The sequence below is a fragment of the Cupressus sempervirens genome, chromosome 10 (assembly GCF_028749045.1).
Source record: "Cupressus sempervirens isolate cs-2001-9-10 chromosome 10, ASM2874904v1, whole genome shotgun sequence".
In the NCBI taxonomy this organism is placed as follows: Eukaryota; Viridiplantae; Streptophyta; class Pinopsida; order Cupressales; family Cupressaceae; genus Cupressus; species Cupressus sempervirens.
In genome coordinates, this window is record NC_143127.1 from 657,693,597 (window position 1) to 657,713,470 (window position 19,874).

A 19,874-nucleotide genomic window follows, 5' to 3' on the forward strand; every position below is an offset into this window, starting at 1 on the left:
TCATGGTAACCTAGTGATGAAGTCCATGGAAATACTTTCCCATTTCTTATTTGGAATGGGAAAAGGTTGTAACAACCCTACAGGATATGTGTGCTCTCCCTTATTCCGCTGGCAAATTGTACACTCCCTGACATACTTCTGAACATCATCCTTGAGCCCTTTCCATGTGAACCTTTCACGGATCTGCTTGTAGGTCTTAAAGACCCCTAGATGTCCAGTTGTAGATGCATCATGAAATGCCTTCAGTATTACTTCCTTAAATTGTGATGAAGGAATCAAATATATCATGTCCTGAAGCTTTATCAACCCATCCATCACCACATAGCGATCATCATGTATGGTGCTTGAAATTACTCCAAAAGCCCAAGTGTCCCTTGCATATTCTTTTGTGATCTTATTTCTCCAAAGTCCTGTAATCTCAACTAGAGCAAAAATATGAGGTCTCCTGGATAAGGCATTTGCAACCACATTCTTCTTACCTTTGACAAACTCAATGTCAAAGTCATAAGCCTGCAACTTCGTGATCCACTTCTGTTGTCTATCATTCAAATCACGTTGGTTCATGAAGTATTTGATGTTGTTATGATTGGTTTTGATAACAAACTTTCCCCCAACTAGGTAGGACCTAAACTTAGCCAATGCATGCATTATAGCCAACATCACTCGATCATATATGGAATAGCTTCTCTCCACTCCATAGAGCTTCCTGCTCTCAAAAACAATGGGATGCTTCTCCTACATCAAGACCGCTCCGATCTCATCTCCTGATGCATCACAATGAAGCTCAAATGGCTTCATGAAATCTGGTAGAGCTAGTACTGGACATGATGACATCACCTTCTTGAAATGATCAAAGCTTCTCTGAGCTACCTTTGTCCATGTGAAGGCCCCTTTCCTGGTAAGGTCTGTCAGGGGTGTAGCGAGCTGTGAAAATCTTTTAACAAATCTCCTATAAAATCCACAGAGACCAAGGAATCCCTTAAGCTGTGTAATATTTGTTGGCGTAGGCCAATCAACAATAGCCCTAATCTTTTTAGGATCTACCCGAACTCCCTCTACACTGATAATATGTCCAAGATATAGTAGCTCAGTCATCCCAAACTCACACTTAGATTCCTTGGCATATAATGCTTCTTTTTCCAAAGTAGACAACACCATCTCAAGATGTTGTAAATGCTCCTCCCAAGTCTTACTAAAAACTAAAATGTCATCAAAGAAAATCAAAACAAATCTCCTAAGCTGCTCCCTAAATACCTGATTCATGCAACTCTGGAATGTAGCAAGGGCATTGGTTAGCCCAAATGGCATAACCAAAAACTCGAAGTGGCCATAGTGACACCGAAAAGCTGTCTTCTCAATGTCCTTCTCCCTCATCCTGATTTGATGATACCCTAACCATATATCAATCTTTGTAAAAAAACATGCACCATGTAACTCATCAATTAGCTCATCTATTCATGGGATGGGATATATGTTCTTAATGGTCTTCATGTTTAATGCCCTATAATCAATGCACATGCGCATTGTCCCATCCTTCTTCTTTACCAACACTACTGCTGAAGCAAAGCCTCCATTCTTACTAGGCCTGATATGCCCTATTTCCAACAACCCCTTAATTGCCTTCTCTATCTCATCCTTATGTTTCTTGGGATGATGATAGAGAGTAATCATGACTGGTTTAGCTCCCTCTTCAAGCTCAATAACATGTTCTATCCCTCTGTTAGGAGGAACCCCATGTGAAATCTTCCCAAATACCTTAATGTGCCTGTCAAGTATCTCCTAAATCTCTAGTGGATGATTCTTCACTTGTGGCTCTTATGAAGTTGGCATAGTGAAGCATTCTACTACCCACTCTATGTTACTATGCCGAAAAAGTTTTTGCATTCTCCTTAGGGAAACTACTCTGCAACTCCCATCTGAAAGTCCTCTAAGTACCACAGTTCTTCCCTCATGCTGAAACTTCATCTCCAATTTTGCTAGGTTAAGTGTGAAATCTACTAGCGAGGCCATCCATACCATGCCAAGGATGATATCATAGTCTCCCATGTCTACCACATAGAACTCATCTTCCAACTCATAGCCATCTCCAAACTTGATGTGAAGATTAGATATCTTCTGAGTGCATAATAGTTTTTCACCATTAGCTACCATAACTCTAAATTTGGCATGCTCCTCAGTCTTTAGACCTCTCTTGGCTACAAATTGTACATCTATAAAATTATGTGTAGCCCCAGTGTCAATGAGTGAGATCACTTTCTACCCTTGGATAGTACCTCTGACCTTAAATGTGATTACCTTCTGAGCCCTCGTTAATCATGCTAATGACTTCTTATCCTCAGGAATGCTGCTCTCCTCTATAGTGCTATCCTCATCTGAATCTAAGTGTTGATCCTCTTTCTCTGACTGTGACTCTTCTACTAAGAAATACTCCATTTGATTTGCCTTAGCCTTGAGAGGACACTTATGAGATAAATCCCAAGGCTCTCTACAATGAAAACATAACTTTTTCTTTCTTAAATCATTCAAGGTGTCATTATCCAACTTATCTCTTTTGGGCTGAGCATCCTTGTGAAAAGGTTTTTTTTCCTTCTCCTTGTCCTTTTTCATATTTAAGAATCCTTGTGCTGAAATTTTCTCCTAAATGAAGAAGGTGCTAAGTCACGAGCCTTTTTAGTGGCCTCCTGCAACGTACCTAGGTCATGTCCCTTGACCCAACCTTGCAAGGGTTCTAAGAGTCCATCCATAAACAATACTACTAACCTCCTCTCTGAAATATTTGTGACCAAATTAGCTAACCTCTAAAACTCATTGATATATGTTTCAACTGATCCCCATTGCTTGAGTTGTGCCAGCTCCTTAAACTGTAATTCAGGATCCCTAGTATCAAATCTCTCTATGAGCTTCTCAGTGAACTCCTCATAAGATGTGATCTGATTATGTCCCAAGGTTACCATGCCATGGTGCCACCACTCATGTGCTGGTCCATCCAAGTGAATAGCTGCATACTTTATAGCCTCCTCTTTAGGCATAGAATTCAATTGCAAGTATGTATCCATCTTCTGCACCTAAGCTCATGCGGTCATCTTCCCTGAAGCATCATAATAAGGTAAAGAAAGTTTCCCCACTTTCTTTCTCAACTCAAAGTTTTAACTTTGTCCTCCTGATCTGGGCATGTGTCTCATCCTCAAGTCCAAGTAATCTCTAAGAGAGATATCTGCCTGAAGCTCTAGCCCACTGGCCTCCCAATCCCTCCTAATTTGATCTTGTAACTCTACAATCTGTGGTTCATTAATTGGTTGAACTGGTTCTTTGGGTGGAAAGGTGGGTAGAAGAGGTCTCAAGCTAGTTGTTCGAGTTTGCCATGCAACATGTCTAAAGTTATCAACCTCATTTCCATTGTTGTCATGTCCATTATTACCATTAATGTTGTCTCAGCCTCCATTATCATTACCCCTATTATTTTTGTTTCCATTGTTGGCATCACCTGGATTAATATTGATGCCCATCTGTCTAGCCATTAGCTGCAACATCATATCCATTCGCCTATTTTGCTCTTGTTGCATTCGTTGCCCCTCCTCTAATGTACCTAGTAATCTAAATATTACATTTTCTTGGTCAAAATTGGTATTTCTATCATCTCAATCACCCATGTTGCTGTCTTGTTCAAAGAATGCCTCCTCTATGTCTGTATGACTGGATTGTATGTCCCTCTGCTCAAACAAACTATCCCATTTGTTAAGCGAGTTCGAACTCCTACTTTTTCTTGCTCTGATATTGTGAAAATTATAAATCCCTTGTGACATGCTCAAACATAAATGTTGAAGATCTCCATAGGATGGCAGGACTTATAGCTCTGATACCACTGTAATGGACACCCAGGAATGCCCAAAAGCTGAATCAACTGCTGAAATTATATTAATTCTAAGAATGCTGCAATCAATTACAAAGAGATGTATTCCAAAGGCCAAACCCTAAGGGAATGACGTCTAGAATGTTACAACAGAGAATGAACGTCCTCTATTGCCCAAAAAGAGTGTGATTCACACATCTAAGCTCTTATCAAATGCAATTCATAATCATCCGATACAATAATCCCATGATCAGCAATGAAACTTTCAACCCTATTTATCCTTTTCTTCATCCTTCTGGAAGGAACTAAACATTAATTAATTGCAAGAGCTAGAAGCTTCTCCTTCCAATAATTAATGCATACCCTAGAAATTCCTCTTTGGCAATAATTAATTAAATCACAGCTTCCGTCCTTCTAATAATTAATACATACCCTAGAAGCTATTAATACAAAGTCACCTTTTAATTTTTAATTGAATGACTTTAATTTTTCTTATCCTCCACTTAGACTTTGGAGAACGTGAAGGCTAAAACATGGGAACATTACAACAAGGGAGGAAATCATTATGGAGGAAGGCACCCTATCCACCGTATTAGGGAATTGGTCCCTTATTAAGTCCACAGACCCCAACCCGATGGTTATTGAAACATGTGACACCTCCTTTCTCTCCTTCAACCCCTCACCTGAGCCAAACCGAGAAGAGTTCGAGATCTCTTCTTCCTCCTCCTCCATTCTCCCTTTCCCAAAAGTTGATGTCTTCTCTTTCATCCTTCATTTTGGGCAACCCGTGTCTTCAAAATCCATCTCCTCCTCTTGTGAGGCCCATGCTTTTAGTTTCCTCTTAGCATTAGACTTAGCTAACTTCCCTGACCTCCTCCTCCCCCTCTCCCCTCCTCCTTTGACTCCTTCGGTTCCTTCTCTTTCCCTTTTTTCCCAAAAGGAGTGGGCTTTAAATCCACAAGGGACCCGCTAGGCAAAGGTTGTGGGGTAGGGGCTCTGGGACCCATGATCCTAAGGAAGACTAGCTGGGGTCAGGGGTTGGGATGAGCTAGAATATCGATTTCCACAATCCTAGGGCGGACCAAGGCAAGGTGGAAACATTAAAAAAATTAACCCTTGATATAAAATGGTAAAATTAACTCCTTTTCTCATTTTTTCTTTTATATCAGTAACCATGTCCTCTAAATCATTGAATAGAAAGAATGGAATAGAAATTAAATCATAGTGGCAAAAATGATTGAGGAGGGGAAAGTGGTAATAATAACAGACATCATACCTCCCTTCCAGGGTTAGGTACTTCATCAACATCAAACATACCTCATTCCATGGCTCAGGGAGCTTCTCCCACATAAAACCACCTCTATGTCAAATAGGTTCCTCCCCATCCAAGAAGAAGCATTGCAAACTCAATTCATCAGCCACCCTTGTCACCTTCTGCCACTCCCTACCCTTCATGGCCAAACCCGTCACCAGAGCAATGACTTCCTTAGAGATATGGAATGATATGTCATTTATCGTAACTCTACAGTCCTCCCATGAATTAAAAAATTGCATGAAACAATTTTTGTCATGCCCATCAAGCATTGGCAATGTTATGAATGAAGTACAAACTATTGCAATGGTTTTCCTCATGATATGAGAAACGGAGTGTGGGAGTATCTCAGCTATCAAAATTGTAGATGTGAAAAAGTTGGCCTTTCAAGTGATGAATGTTAGTTAGAATCATCATAGAGATTGCATAAATTCCACAATGATCTGCCCAAGTGCCATACTCTGCCAATTTTTTCACAGTATTCTTCAAAACTGATTTCATCTTATTAGTGACCGTATTCGGATGGCGACAAATTGTTTTGCGTCCAAAAATTCACATTTCTAATTATTTCTAGATACCAGCACAACACACTTTAGAAAACTGTAAACCTTTCCTTTTCAGCTCACCCTTAATTAGAGATGACACTACCTAGACAAAGTAGATTTGCTACATTACAACTTCAATTAATATGACATAAAGAAACAACTACATTAATATAAGCATTGATTTTTTTCTCTTGTAAATCCATAGCAACCAAAAGACCGTAATAAGTTAAAAGAAGCAACCTCAGAATCAAAATCCACTTTAAAAAGATATCGACAGACTGTATCCACTGGCTGCATATATCAAAGGTATCAGCATTCAATGCAAAGGGAAACATTGTATTACACTGAGTATCAAACTCGTCAAGCTCTATACACCAATGTAAATGTAATGACAATGTGCACAAAAAGAGAAGCTTGGTGCTACTTTCAGGACGATGGGACCGTTTATTAGACGACAGTTAGTGTCCATGAGAAAGTGAAATGACAAACAAATTTTGTTAATCTTCAGGGCCTGTTTCTTTGTCCGCCAGCAAATCCCAGTAATTGCAAGTCCCAACAAAACTGCCAGGCTCATCATTCCTTTCAATGATACAACCCAGTCATCCACACCTGGTCCCAAGTTCGTCCTGAGATGGGAAAAATATTTAACAGTGCAGCCACAGAAAACCAAGGCTACATTTGTACCCAGTCCAACAAGAGTATGCAACTGTTTGGCCTCATCAACAGTGGTAATCTGTTATTCCCATAAAAAATTCTATTACCATGATTCATTTAAAAATTAAAATATAGCAAAATATGATTATCAGCACTGCATTTGAATACTTTTTCTATTTGTCGATATAAAAATGTAACAAGAAGAGAAATGCAATCATAACATCATGTACTAATGAAGAAATTAAGTTTGAAAAATAAGTCAATTTTGACTATTTAACACTTTTAACCTAGAAATTATGTCTTAGTGTGTGAAGATTAAACAGCCCATGTCAATCCATACTGGTGCCACATACAAGGCACACTGACAATGCATTTGTATCAATTATGTAGGGTGTGAAGGGGTGATGTACTCGATTTTGCTTTATTGACCACTAATATGACCAGAACAATCCCACAATTATCAGAATAGACTCTGAAAAAATCATACCAAGTCCAAGCTCATTCCTCTCTGCTGTGAAAAATAATGACAATCAGTGACAAGAAACCCAATCTAGCAGCCTAATAAAGGTCACAGGCGAGAAGAATAAGAAACCATTCACGATGGCATCTTAATAATAATTATCCTAGCAGAAGCTGAATATAAAATATATGAAGGATAAATAGGCTAAAACAAGAAGCAAAAACCCACTCCTTATCTGGCAAAAGGGCCTCTGTTTGATCAAAACAGTATGAGAAATACACAAACCCACTAATTCTTGTCAAATAACAATCTGATAACATAAAAGAAGAGATAAAGATCAAAAAGCTAAAAATCATTCTCTTTGTCAAATTCTTCTTGAAAGAGATCAACCAAAATAATTTGAAGTATCAAACCGCCTGTGTTTTAGATAAAAGGAACTCAAACTTAAACAGTCTTCAACTATGAAATAATCTTTGCATTGGCAGGTTCACTGAAGTCTTAAAAAATGGAACAGTTGGCAATAACAATACACTCAAACATCTGTTCCGGGATTGCCCAAACAATTAAACCGAAGTCTTCCCAGAAGAAGTCCATAGGCTTGATTATCAAACCTTAACTTATATCACTTTCTACACAATTAAACACTCCAGTTAAATGCTTGTGCCCTTGCAACAATAGCAATTCATAAAAAAATGTTTATATAAGAAAAATCTTATTGTCTTACTCCAAGAAAATAACAGACCACATAACTGGTGCTTGATAATTCTTTGCCACTGTATTTTTATTTGTAGGTAGACTAATGATTAATGAGTGGGACGATTCGAACATTTATTTTTATAGGTGAAATAATTATGATGTATCGGACAACTGGAATGACTGAGTCAACTCCTTTTTCTCTTTTTCTATTGTTCTCACCATTTATCAATATTTTGATTTACTTCAAATTTTATGATATATTTTTTCATCTATCTTTAATCAATTTTCATTCACTTTTTGAATTAAGGATAAATGATTGAAAAAATAGCAATAATAATTTGACATGGAAGATAATATTAAGTGAGAGATTTAATAGTTGATAATTTGTTTTTCAAATGCTATTATTTTTAGAAATGAACAATATTTTTAGTTATCAATATGTGTTCTTATAGATATAGAGGGGTATAATTGGAGTTATAAAGTGATTATATATGATTAAAGGTCTAAGGTCATTTCTCCTACTTGAGAAACACTATTGTTTAAGCTGAACTCAATTTGTCTTGACTGTTTTCCTTTGATTTGTTTTTGCACTTTGCATCACGGATTCTACTTACTATACTCATTATATTTCATGTTTTAGACACTCAAATCTAAAAATTAAAACAAGTTAATCACATAATAATATATTGACGACAATTTTAACTTATCTTTATATGACTCTCTATTGAAAATATTTTGCTCCAATAGAAGATAGATAGGTTACAAGAGAAAACACTCAAAGCCACAATATAAATCAAGGGGAAACACGTTGTCAAACCAAACAAAGCATTAAAATGCAATAAGTCCAATAATACCCAAGTCTTTTTAATGATATTCATAAGATCACACCTCTAATAATTTCTCTGACCTACATTCTTTTATATCTTATGCTTAGTCTACACATTCTACAATGTTGTGCACATTGTTATCTATGACATTTACCTATAAATTCTATGATGAGCTAGAACTGAACAGCAATAGTTACAACATTTGTAGTTGTAAAAGAATTGTTTTCTATAATATCAATGTTTCAAGAAGGTGAAATAATAGCTATAAATAATTGAATCATTTATAAAAACAATCTTAAAATTTATCAAAATGTAACTTCAAGATCTATGCTATACGAAATTAACTATAATAACTAAAGTTCCCCTAATATTTTTTTTGTCTTATTGAATAATTCAGATTTGAACTTAAGACCTTCCCCACACTGTAAGGTCATCCCACAACTTTCCCTACTCCTGTTCAAAATAGTGTCTAAATCTCATCATATCATAACATAAAACCAGCGTCTGTTCAGCCATCAGAATCTTCTTTAGAAAAAACAAAATTGGAAGAAAGAAAAAGACTGTATCCCTCCCATGATTTTAGATTCTGATAGCTGCATAGACCCTTCCCAACACAGAGATCACGCATCGTCTAATGACAATAAATTTTTCTTTTTTAGGATGATAGCAAAACGTCAGATTCTGTAAAGGTAAACATACAAGAAACACAGCTCACATGGTTGTTAAATGATGCTCAATAACTTCTTCTTCATTGTATTTATATTTTTAGGTGAAATAATGACTAATTTGAGGCCTACATTGTACTTTGGTTGATGAAATATTTAAATATTTTAGGTGAGGTCAATGGCACATGGTATGCGCCGAGGAATCCGCAACCAATTTATTCAAACAAATTCTTATGGGTTCCCACTTCCTACTAGCTGGAGAATAACCAATTGTGTGGACAAATAGAGAAACAATAACAATAATGTTGTTATGGATAGTACTGTTATTACTGCCTTGCAGAGCAGCAGCAGGGCCTTCTGCCATGTTTGCGTTTGGAGACTCCTACAGCGATACTGGCAATGTGGAAATGGCGTTTCCCTTCAGATCTGCAGCAGAGAAGCTGCCATATGGCTCCACCTTCTTTGGAGCCCCTGCTGCTCGTTTTTCTGATGGTCGTCTTATTGTAGATTTTATCGGTAGGCAATTCTCATTTCTTCATTAAGTAGTATTAAAAGATCTAATTCTTCATTCATGAACATCATATAGATAAACCAAATACGATATCAACTATTCATTCTTATGAGGAATATATTAAACAACTACTCATGAAATTTGACTCAGATCAGTATAATCATAATTTTTACTTCTACAAACAGATTTTAGTTTGAGCTTTTTCTAAATGTTAAATTTTGTCTCATATTTGAGATCAATACAATGAAATCTCTTACAGAGTGGAGGTGTTTTAAAAAGATCTTATCTTTTTTGTCATTTTTATAGTTAAGAGTGTGATTTGACAGCTTCTGCAATGGGTTTGCCATTCCTGGAACCGTATTTCAAGAACATAGAGGCAAGGTTTGAACATGGAGTAAATTTTGCAATGACTGGGGCCGTAGCCTGCGACATATATGATGGTGATACTAGTTGCAACATAACCGGTGTTGTTCCTTTTCCCCTGCAATTCCAGATCGATCAATTCAAAAAGTTCAAGCAAAGTGTCAAAACCACAACTGGCAGACATGCTTCAACTTCAGGTAATTTCCACAATTAATTTGAGAATCTTCTTTTCCATGCCCATGAATTGTGATGATTTAATCTCAACATGGGATTTTGCAGCAAGTAGAAGTCTCTGTTTTAATATTCATGGACTGTTAAAGTTGTGCTTTTGCTTTTCAAACTTGCTGTTATTTATAGATGCATCTTTTGCTTGCAGGTTGCTTGGATATGAAGCTTCCTTCTGCAGATGCCTTTCGAAATGGTTTGTATTTCATCTTCATTGGCGTCAATGATATGATAAGTGGATTCATTCAACTTTCTGCTCCTATGGACATGGTAGTTCTTGAAATCCTCAAGGCCATTTCAAAGGCAATAAAGGTAAGAATATGAAATTTCTATGCTGTTTATTAGTGGTTGACTCATCTCTACAAGTGATTTCCCTTTTTAATCTATGCGTTTATGTAGGGCTGTGCTTTTATGGGTGCTTTACTTTTAATTAGTGGGTTGTATGAGGTTAAAAAACTAATATTGCTGTTATAAACAAGATTTTACATTTTAGTCTGTAAATGTAAGTGGGTGCATTTGGGTAGGGCTAATATATATAAAAATTAAATTAAATTAAATTTGTATTAAATTATCTATGTAAAATAAAAATAAATTTGAATCATTAATTTTTATTTGGAGTTTAAACTAAATAAGCTACAGCATAAGATTTGTGGGAGCCCCTATTTCAATTTTACTATAACACACAATTTGAAATACTCGTCAAATATCTCAGCAACACCCATTGAAATTTTTAAAAGTTTCCTTTCACGAAATCCTGAACTAGAGTTGTTAGACAACATTTTACAATAAAAAATGTTAAATTTACAATTATATAGTTAAAAGTTATATGTGAATGACATCTGACAACAAGATGGGAGAAAAATCAAGGTTACCTTAAAAAGTATTTAGGTCCTATTGATGTGGTCTACCTAGATTTATTTGGAAGAGTAGAAGGTCACATAAAATAAGAATCAAATATGCTATAACATTAATTGAAATATTCTATTGAATAACAACCTCAGCCAATGTATTAAACTAGGTAGAAAATAGTCTCACCAGCTTAATTTTTTTCCCTTATTGCTTATCAATTATCTAACGTTTTTAATTTTCATAAAGAATTTCTTTTATTATCATAAATTTACACCTTCAATTATCTAACAGTTTTAATTCTCATTGAGAATTTGTTTTATTTTCATAAATTTGTACCAACCTTATTTATATAAATTACAAAATTGATGCACTACCAACTTTCATAAAGTTGAGAGCTCAATTTTTTTAAATGAAATAGCTTACTCCACACAAAATAGATTTGTGGGCTAACTTTTTCATCTACCATTCGTAGGTAAGGCTGGATGTTCTCATTAATACCTAGTATAGAGACAATTTCTTCACTTGAAAAACAAGTGCTTATATTCAATGAACCTGATGATTGAAATGTAGGAGCTGTATGCTGAAGAAGCCCGGGAGTTTGTGGTGTTAAATCTTCCACCTGCAGGTTGCTTTCCAGAGTTGTTGAATTTCACTGGCAATGGCAGTCCAAAAGACATGAGTTCGAACTGCTCAGTAACGCACAATCAAGTGACACAGGAGTACAATACTCAGTTACATAAAACCTTGCAATCTCTGCAGAAAGATCTGAGAGATACCACCATAAGAATCGTGGACATTTATCAGTTCACTATCGATGCAATCACCCATCCCGAGCATTATGGTTGTATTCCAATTCTTTCCTTTTAATTACTTTCAAGCATATTAGTCTATACTGATGATGAATTAGGAGAAGTGGTTTGAAATGTTGATGTTCTACTGTGCAATATTTTCCGTGAATTTTTTTTCCAACCTTGAGAACTTGTAATGAATTTAAACAGCCTTGACTAATGACATATGTGTTATTGTGTGTGTAGGTTTTGACAAGACAAAGACATTATCAGCATGTTTCGACAAATCGACAGGAAAGGCATGCAACAGGCCAGAAAAGTATATAAGCTGGGATGGATTACATTTCACAGACGCTTTCAGCAACCACTTTGTGAGGCAGATGGTCTTCTACAATAAATATGTTCTTCCACCTTTCAATCTGACCAGAGATTGAGTAGGAAAAAAGAGACCATTTGCAAGAATAGCCTGTGTGGCGTAAGTGCCTTCATAAACATCTAATGTGCTTCAATTCTATTCTTTAAAATATGGAAATGTATATTTAGTTTGTTTGACTGTAAAGCAAGAATGATTCTTAATAAGTGATTGATATCACAAGGGATGTTGGGCCCAGTTGCTAGAATGTTTTCTGTTCTTGACTCAGATTAAGATTCCTATTTTTATTTATCAAATAGCCAATTTAGTTTTATAGGTGAATCAAAACTTCTAAATTTAACATATAAATATTATCTATAAAATTAATTAATTATTTTTATGAAAACAATTGATTTATCTTAATTTCATTTGTATAAAATATTTATAGTTTTATGAAATACAATCACTTTTAAAAGCAACTTCACTCCACATTAAAGGGGTTTGAGTATTATACTAATATAGCAAGAAATTATGTAATACTAATATAATTTGAATTTTACCTAAGAAAATTTCTCTCATATGTGTCATTGCATTCATCAAAATAAAGTTATTCAATTAACAATTACATAAGAAATTGCTATTAATGATAGACCAAACAAAGACTCCTATTGCTTGGACAATGCTTGGCCTAGTACAAATCATGACATACATCAAGCTATAAAAATCACTCACGTAAAGAGCTCTAGTCATATTTTATGCTTCAGTACAAGAGATTTGAGTTAATCCTCCATGGAGAATTTCAGCCATTACAATGATGGAACGACTTACTGTCTACAAGTTGTCACATTGAATCTCTCCGCCATAGAGTCAATATACTTTGGTTCATCCAATTTTTTTGGCAAGCTCTATTTTTTATCATCTCAACCCTAAGAATAGACCTTTCTACACCTAGATCTTACATCTCAAATTGTGATACACACATCGAATCTAAAATCATACTTTTACAATTCCCAGAAAACAACATATCATACACAGAAGATTGTGATGAAAATGTGACCACTTCCATATTTGTAGTACATACAATGGTTAGACCCAAAGATATATATATATATATATATAACTTTTTGTACTACATTCTTGGAGATTGTTTCAAAAGACTTTTTCATCTTGTACATGAAATTCTAGATTTATCTTTTCAAATGAAATCTGAATTTTATCTTACGAATAACTATGAAGGAATAATATCTTTGCATCCATATACATGAATTCCAAGTTATCAAATGTTGCAAGTGCTAATAGAATCAAATCGACATCATCTACTCTGTAGGAGAGAATATTTCACCATATTAAATGCCTTTAACCAAATAAGTCCCCTCTACAAGTAGAAATGTTGTATGCTTCTTAGTGCTACCACTGCGACTAAGTTTCTTCTTGGACATCAATTTACATCTAATGAGTTTCTTTGATTGAAGAAAAGATGCCAAATCCCATGTAGCATTCTTCTTCAATGCAATCATTTGTTCATGTATGGAGCTCCCATCTAGAAATTTCCATCATGTATATATACCCATAGAGTATCTAATATTCCTAGGCTTCTTGGTGTTAGGAAACAAATAAAATATGTAGTTGGAATCCAAAAAAGAAAAAGTAAACCTTTCTCGGTGTTGGCTAATCTTTGTCAACCCTTGAATAGTTAAGGTTAATGTTCTTGTTCATCTTAAAAAATATTAGAGCTACTTGAGATCTCTTCATCATCAAGTACCATAATAAAATATATTCCATTTTTCATTAGAGTATTTAGGTGGTACTTTAAGTCCCTCATTTTTTTCATTTCTCTTTGTCCTTGGTTGCAATTGAACAATAGAAGATTTCAACTCAAAAAATTGCACTTCTACTATAGACCACCTTCTCCACAACTACATCCCAAAGGCTTTAGCTATACACATGAACACCATAGTTGAGTAAGATACAACTAATTGCCTTGCTCTTCAATTTTGATATCTTTTTGCTTAACATAAGAGCATATGCCTCACAATCAAAGTCTCTAAGATATCTCATCAAGGACTTCTTATGAGACTATGTCTCCATGGGGGTAATGCACCAACATGGTGAAGAAAAAGTGGACACATGCCACAAACAAATAACAAAATGTAGCCAATGTGTTTAGGTTCTAAAAATTCAAATAACTCAAATTCGTTACAACTTAAAATTCTAAACCTTAACATGTATGACTTTTTAAAATTAAAACTCAATTCTTGAAACTAATATAACACAATGATTGAGTTTATAAAATCCATATCTAACCTATTTTTTTATTTATATATAATTATTAAATGGTTGATTGGGTTATTTGAGCCCACAACGATCATGAGAGTGACCAAAGAATTTCCAAGAATGCAAACAAAACTCAATCGTGCCATAATGTCAAAGAGGTGTAATAACCCTAAATTCACACATTGGCACTCTAAACAAATTTCAGTGGTCAATCTCACAAAATCTATTCCTTGGTCAATTAAGTCCTATTATACTAGGCATTTATGGTTCTGATTATCTTTACTTGACCTAAGTACAAATGTAGAAAATCCCTAATCTGTATTAATCACATACTTTATTTAATTCCTAGATATTGATTGAAATTGGCTAAATTAACCTTATAATTGAATTAATTTAATAATAAGTCCTAAGCACTTTAATTAAATTAAATCCACCCTCTTTGGCTAATACACATAAAAATGGAATTAAAGACATTGATTTTACATCATAATTGTTTCATTAATTAGGATATTAGATTATGATTTAATATTTTGAAATAAATCAATATTCTTTCCTAATTCATTTCACATGAAAATTGAGTTAAATATATTGATTCAATCAAATATCCTCATCATAATTGTTGAAACTAATTATTATATTTAAGTAGAATAATTATGAGCTCATATTTGAATGGATCAATATTATCCCATAATTCATCTCATTCAACTCCATAAAAAATGGAGGACTCAATCTCTTATTTGATCTAAACCATACACTTGGTTTAATCATGATCATTGATTTGGTCCAAGATTCTATAAAAGAGATCCTCAGCCTCTCATTTAGGAGGATGCAAGTGAAGAGTACCAAACCGCTATTGGATTAATCATTCAAGAATTTTTCATTTGAATCCTCATCATCTAGATTACAATGCATTCATTTAGCTTAATTTTCTTATCATTTATCTTAGATTAATTAGAATATCATCTAGATTAATTCATATCTTTTCATACAAAAATCTCAAAAATGAAGATTAATAGTGCATTTGCATTCATTCAAATCCTTCGTACTAGTTTTGTCTGGTTACTGAACTCTCAATTTTGAGAGCATATAGAAAAACCTTGTCTAGTTAGAAGGAAAAAGATCGCCTTGTGTAGACATGTTGGATGAATAATCTCATGTTCATTCTAGGATGTTATCTTGACAAACAATGATCATGTTGAAGAGTGTGGTTGAATGAGAGGCCTGTATTTAACACTCACAAGAGGCGTGTCTTAATTCTTGATATATTTAATTTTTTCTTATTAAAATTTTGTTTTTTAATTATTGTCTTTACATTTTGTTTAAATTGATACTAGATGCTCTAAACCATGTGATTGAAAAAAATTAACCTCCTAAACACCATTTAAAAGACTCTAAAATAATGCTCAGGTGGGAAAACCTTTGGCTCCTCCAAGAATCTCTCCACAAAAATCATAAAATGTGCTAGTAAATCATATAGTAGAAAATAAAATAAGTATTGAACTCAATTTTTTTTATATACTAGAGACTTAACAATGTGACCATAATTATTAATACACACAATGGGCAAGAAATTTGGAGTAGCAAAATAGGTTGCTAGGGTTTGTGGAGGAGACTAGTGCTCAGAGGCGAGAGATGTTTAGGAGTCCTTAGATGAAGAGGATGAAGTGGGTTTTTTGTACTAGAGGTCCTTGTTGTTGGCTCTCCCAGATTTGGTGTTTTCTATAGTGGATTTGTGGGCTACATGGATGGTTACTTTCCCCTCCCATGGAAGTCACATCATTTTGTCTATGGCTTGGGTGGAGACTTTTCCTAGGGGTTTTGTGCTTCCTATTGGGTGGGGACTATCTATGGTGTCTCCATAGCCTTGATGTTATTGTAGATACCTTTCTAGGCTTGGCATGGTGTGGAAGGTTTTAGAGTTTGTGAAGTGGAAGCATTATTTACCGACACCACTATTCCCCATTTTGCATGTCGGATGAATTAGAATTTTTGGTCTAGTTATGTTGTTGATCTCTACCTCTAGTAACCTCTCTTGTATTTGGAGTTTGTTGGAGATGAAGATGTAGATAGGCTTGGATTGGATGGTTACATTTGGTGACTTCAATGCTAGTGCTTCTCCTTAGGGCCTATTGTTGTGGCTCATGGGGCTCTTGTAATTTCTAGGGTTTGCAAGGGTTGGAAAATTGATGGTCTAGTTTGCAGGGTAAATGTTATCCCTATCCCTACTACTAGTTCTATTAATGGGGTTATGTTCTCTAGATATATCTTCATTTTCATGGCTTTTCCTATTAGTGGCCCCCTTGGCTGGGCACTTTCTTGGGGTCCACTTTTGGTCATCATTTGGGGATTATCTTGCCTTGTGGTGCTTTTTTCATTGGGATTTCCTTTGTTTACTTGTGCTAATTGGAAAGAGCCACTTGTCCCTCCCCATTGATCTTTAGCTTGTCCACAACCTCAAGCTCACTCTACTCCTCCCTCTCCCTTCTCCATTAAAAATCATGATGCTTCCCTTTTCCTTGTCATTCATCCCCTTAGCCTCGCATTTGTAAGTCCAGCCCCACTTCTTTCTCTCATGATTGTTCTAGATCCATTTCTTCTTTATACAGAGATTGTGAGCCCAAATATTTACAAGTGAATCTAAATAATAGTTTCAACATGTTGTTTCAAGATGATATCTCTTCCAAGACCATTATGGATTATAGAATGTTTTCTAGAATATTTTTGGGGTTTCTCCTCCTCCTTACTTATACAAAGTAAAAGATATAGTTTTTAAATGAAAACATGACATGCTTTTTCTTCAATAAGTCAAACTTAGTATCACAAATTTAGAGCTTTCTTTAAATAGTGTTTGGAGAGATGCCACCTTTTGACATATAAATCATTATGATGGTAGAGGTGACTCTTTATTGGGATCACTCCTTTGATTGCATTTATGTCATTGGTAAAGGAGAGGACCCTTCTCACATTTGTGTTTGGGCCAGTGTCTTTATCAATGACCAACTTGAATAGGATTTTGTTCTATTTAATCTTCCAACTTTGCTAGAGGATGTACACAGTTATGGAAGTGGATGGTTGATAATATTCCTTATAAAAATTGGATTTTGGGAGGATATTTTAACATGGTTGAACACTTCTTTTATTGTAGTTGGTCTAAGAAATTTTATCTTAGTGGATGAAGAATTTGATAGTTGGTTATATAATTGAAACTTCTTGGGAGCAGTTGATTTTAATCTAAATAAAATTTCCAACCAATCCAATAGTTGGTTAATTGGTCAAGTTGTAGAAAGAGAGAGGACATAAAGTTGAGGAGGCTAGATAGATTCTTTATATCCCCTATGTTGCCTTATTTTTATGATTTGGTGGAGATGTGGACTTAAGTGGACTTATCTTCTACCCTTTCTAATTGTTATCCCAATATTTGTGACATCAAACCTTAAATAATAACAATTCTCAACCCTTAAAACTCAATGTTAATCATTTAAAGAATTGTATTTGCATAGTAGTCCTTTTGATTATTTGGAATGCTCTTCCTAAACCCGAGGGGGAGTTTTGGATTGAATGGTGATCTATTGTTATTTACAATGTACTAGTTATTGCACTCATTTGTAAAAAAAGATAATCTGGAAACACATGTGTAAGGAAATATCCCTCCAAGGAAGACTTGTTTGGGCTAGAAAGCTTCTTGATGAAATGGTTAAAGTCCAATCTTCTAGTGTTGCTATGAAAGCTTAATTGTATAATTCCAAGGGGCCAAAATCAAATCAAGATTCCATTGTATCAAAGAAGGAAATAAATGCACTAAACATTTTTTAAATATTTCAATTAAAAACATATAAAAAATTGATACTACAAAGTATTAATTTAGTTTCCTATAGACGTATCCTTCTAATATTTGTAATGTATTGGAACAAATTTATGAAAATCTTATTCAAGATGATCGTTGGCAGGATATTCAACAATCTCAAGAATATTATCAAAAGATTTTATTCCTAACATAATAGATACTAATTACAAGGGCATTATCTTGATAGAATGTCTAACATTAGAGGAGTTGTAAATGTTCGCTTATCAATGGCTCCTTACAAAACTTCAAGTGACAATGGTTTTCTTATGGAATTCTATCACTTGTCATGTGGCAACACATTAAGGAGTAATTTTATTATTTATACTTGGAGACTACTAAGAAAAGTTCAGTGTCCTCCTAATAATGGTGGCATAGTCATATTTCTTCCCAAAGGGAAAAAGGAAAAAGGAAAAAAAGAAAGAAAGAAAGACACCATCTTCAAATGACATCCTATCACTTTGTTTAACATCTCCTACAGAGCCATAGCATAAGATTTGGCACTAAGGATCAAGCTAGTAGTGCAAAGTCTTGAACGTGCCAAATAACTAAAAAGGGTGTGGGAGAGGGGGTGAATCAATTGTTTGCAAATAATTTCTAAAACTTTTTTTTTTGTTGATAAAATCGAAAGACCATTCAAATGATTAAGACAAATATTCTATATCAATTTTTTTCTATTAGTAAAAGCATCAAATATTTATAATCCAAGTAAATATAAAAGCACATAACCACCAACATAAAGAATACTAAAATTTACGTGGAACCCCAAATTGAAAAAAATCATAAAGAAAATAATTCTCATGAAATAAATACCAGTTGAGGTGAGTTTTACAAATGGATCACTATTAGTTTTCTCACTACTATTTGGTCATTGCCAATTTACTCACTACTTATTGGGTTAACTACTACAAATTAAAAAACTGGTTGTCAATACAAGTAGGTTCACTACTAATACATTCAAGCTTATAGCTAGAATATAAGAAGTGATAATTTTATCCATCATTGAAGTTAATGTCACAAACACATTGCAATATGGAAATGATAGAATAGTTTTCTAATGATTGCATCAACTTGCATGATCGTCAACATATATATTTTTCCTTGGAAAATTTACTTTTTATGTTACTCGTATAGATATATCATACATCCATATGAAAAACTAAAATTGTTAGTCTTCTTATACTATTTGAAACCATCAATCAAATTAGGAGTTGAAATTGATTTGAAATAGGTCACACTAAAGCATTCCTTCATTGGAGAGGATTAAAAGTGGACCACCTTGCTCAATACAACATGCATCATGCATGCCAACACACTACAAAATCTTCAATTCTTTTGGTACCAATGAATTTGAATCATGCATTACATGAAACATAATGAACATGCTCCAAATAGGACCAAACTAAAAAAAAAAAATGCCATCATATGTTGCATACTAAATAGAACCATCACCATCAATGACAAGGACAAATAATTAAATAACATCCTTTAGTGAATACTTCTATTGATACACCAAAGCTATTTGTTCACACATCAATAAATACAAAAAAAAAATAACAAATCATAAACAAATCTTCTTTAAGAATTAGATATGTTGACATTAGTGACAACTATTAATGACAACAACATGCATACCATAAAGCTCACATTCTAAAATTATCC

General features: G+C 34.4%; 1 protein-coding gene across 1 annotated transcript; it reads left to right on the forward strand.

Moving 5' to 3' along the window:
• The first annotated feature begins 9,234 nt into the window (after positions 1 to 9,234).
• LOC149535548 (GDSL esterase/lipase At4g01130-like) lies at positions 9,235 to 12,365 on the forward strand. Its single transcript, XM_089804605.1, has 5 exons — positions 9,235 to 9,525; positions 9,847 to 10,080; positions 10,260 to 10,420; positions 11,528 to 11,798; positions 11,992 to 12,365. The coding sequence occupies exons 1-5, from the start codon at positions 9,312 to 9,314 to the stop codon at positions 12,177 to 12,179; spliced, it is 1,068 nt and encodes a 355-aa protein (XP_089660731.1). The 5' UTR covers positions 9,235 to 9,311; the 3' UTR covers positions 12,180 to 12,365.
• The last annotated feature ends 7,509 nt before the right edge of the window (positions 12,366 to 19,874 follow it).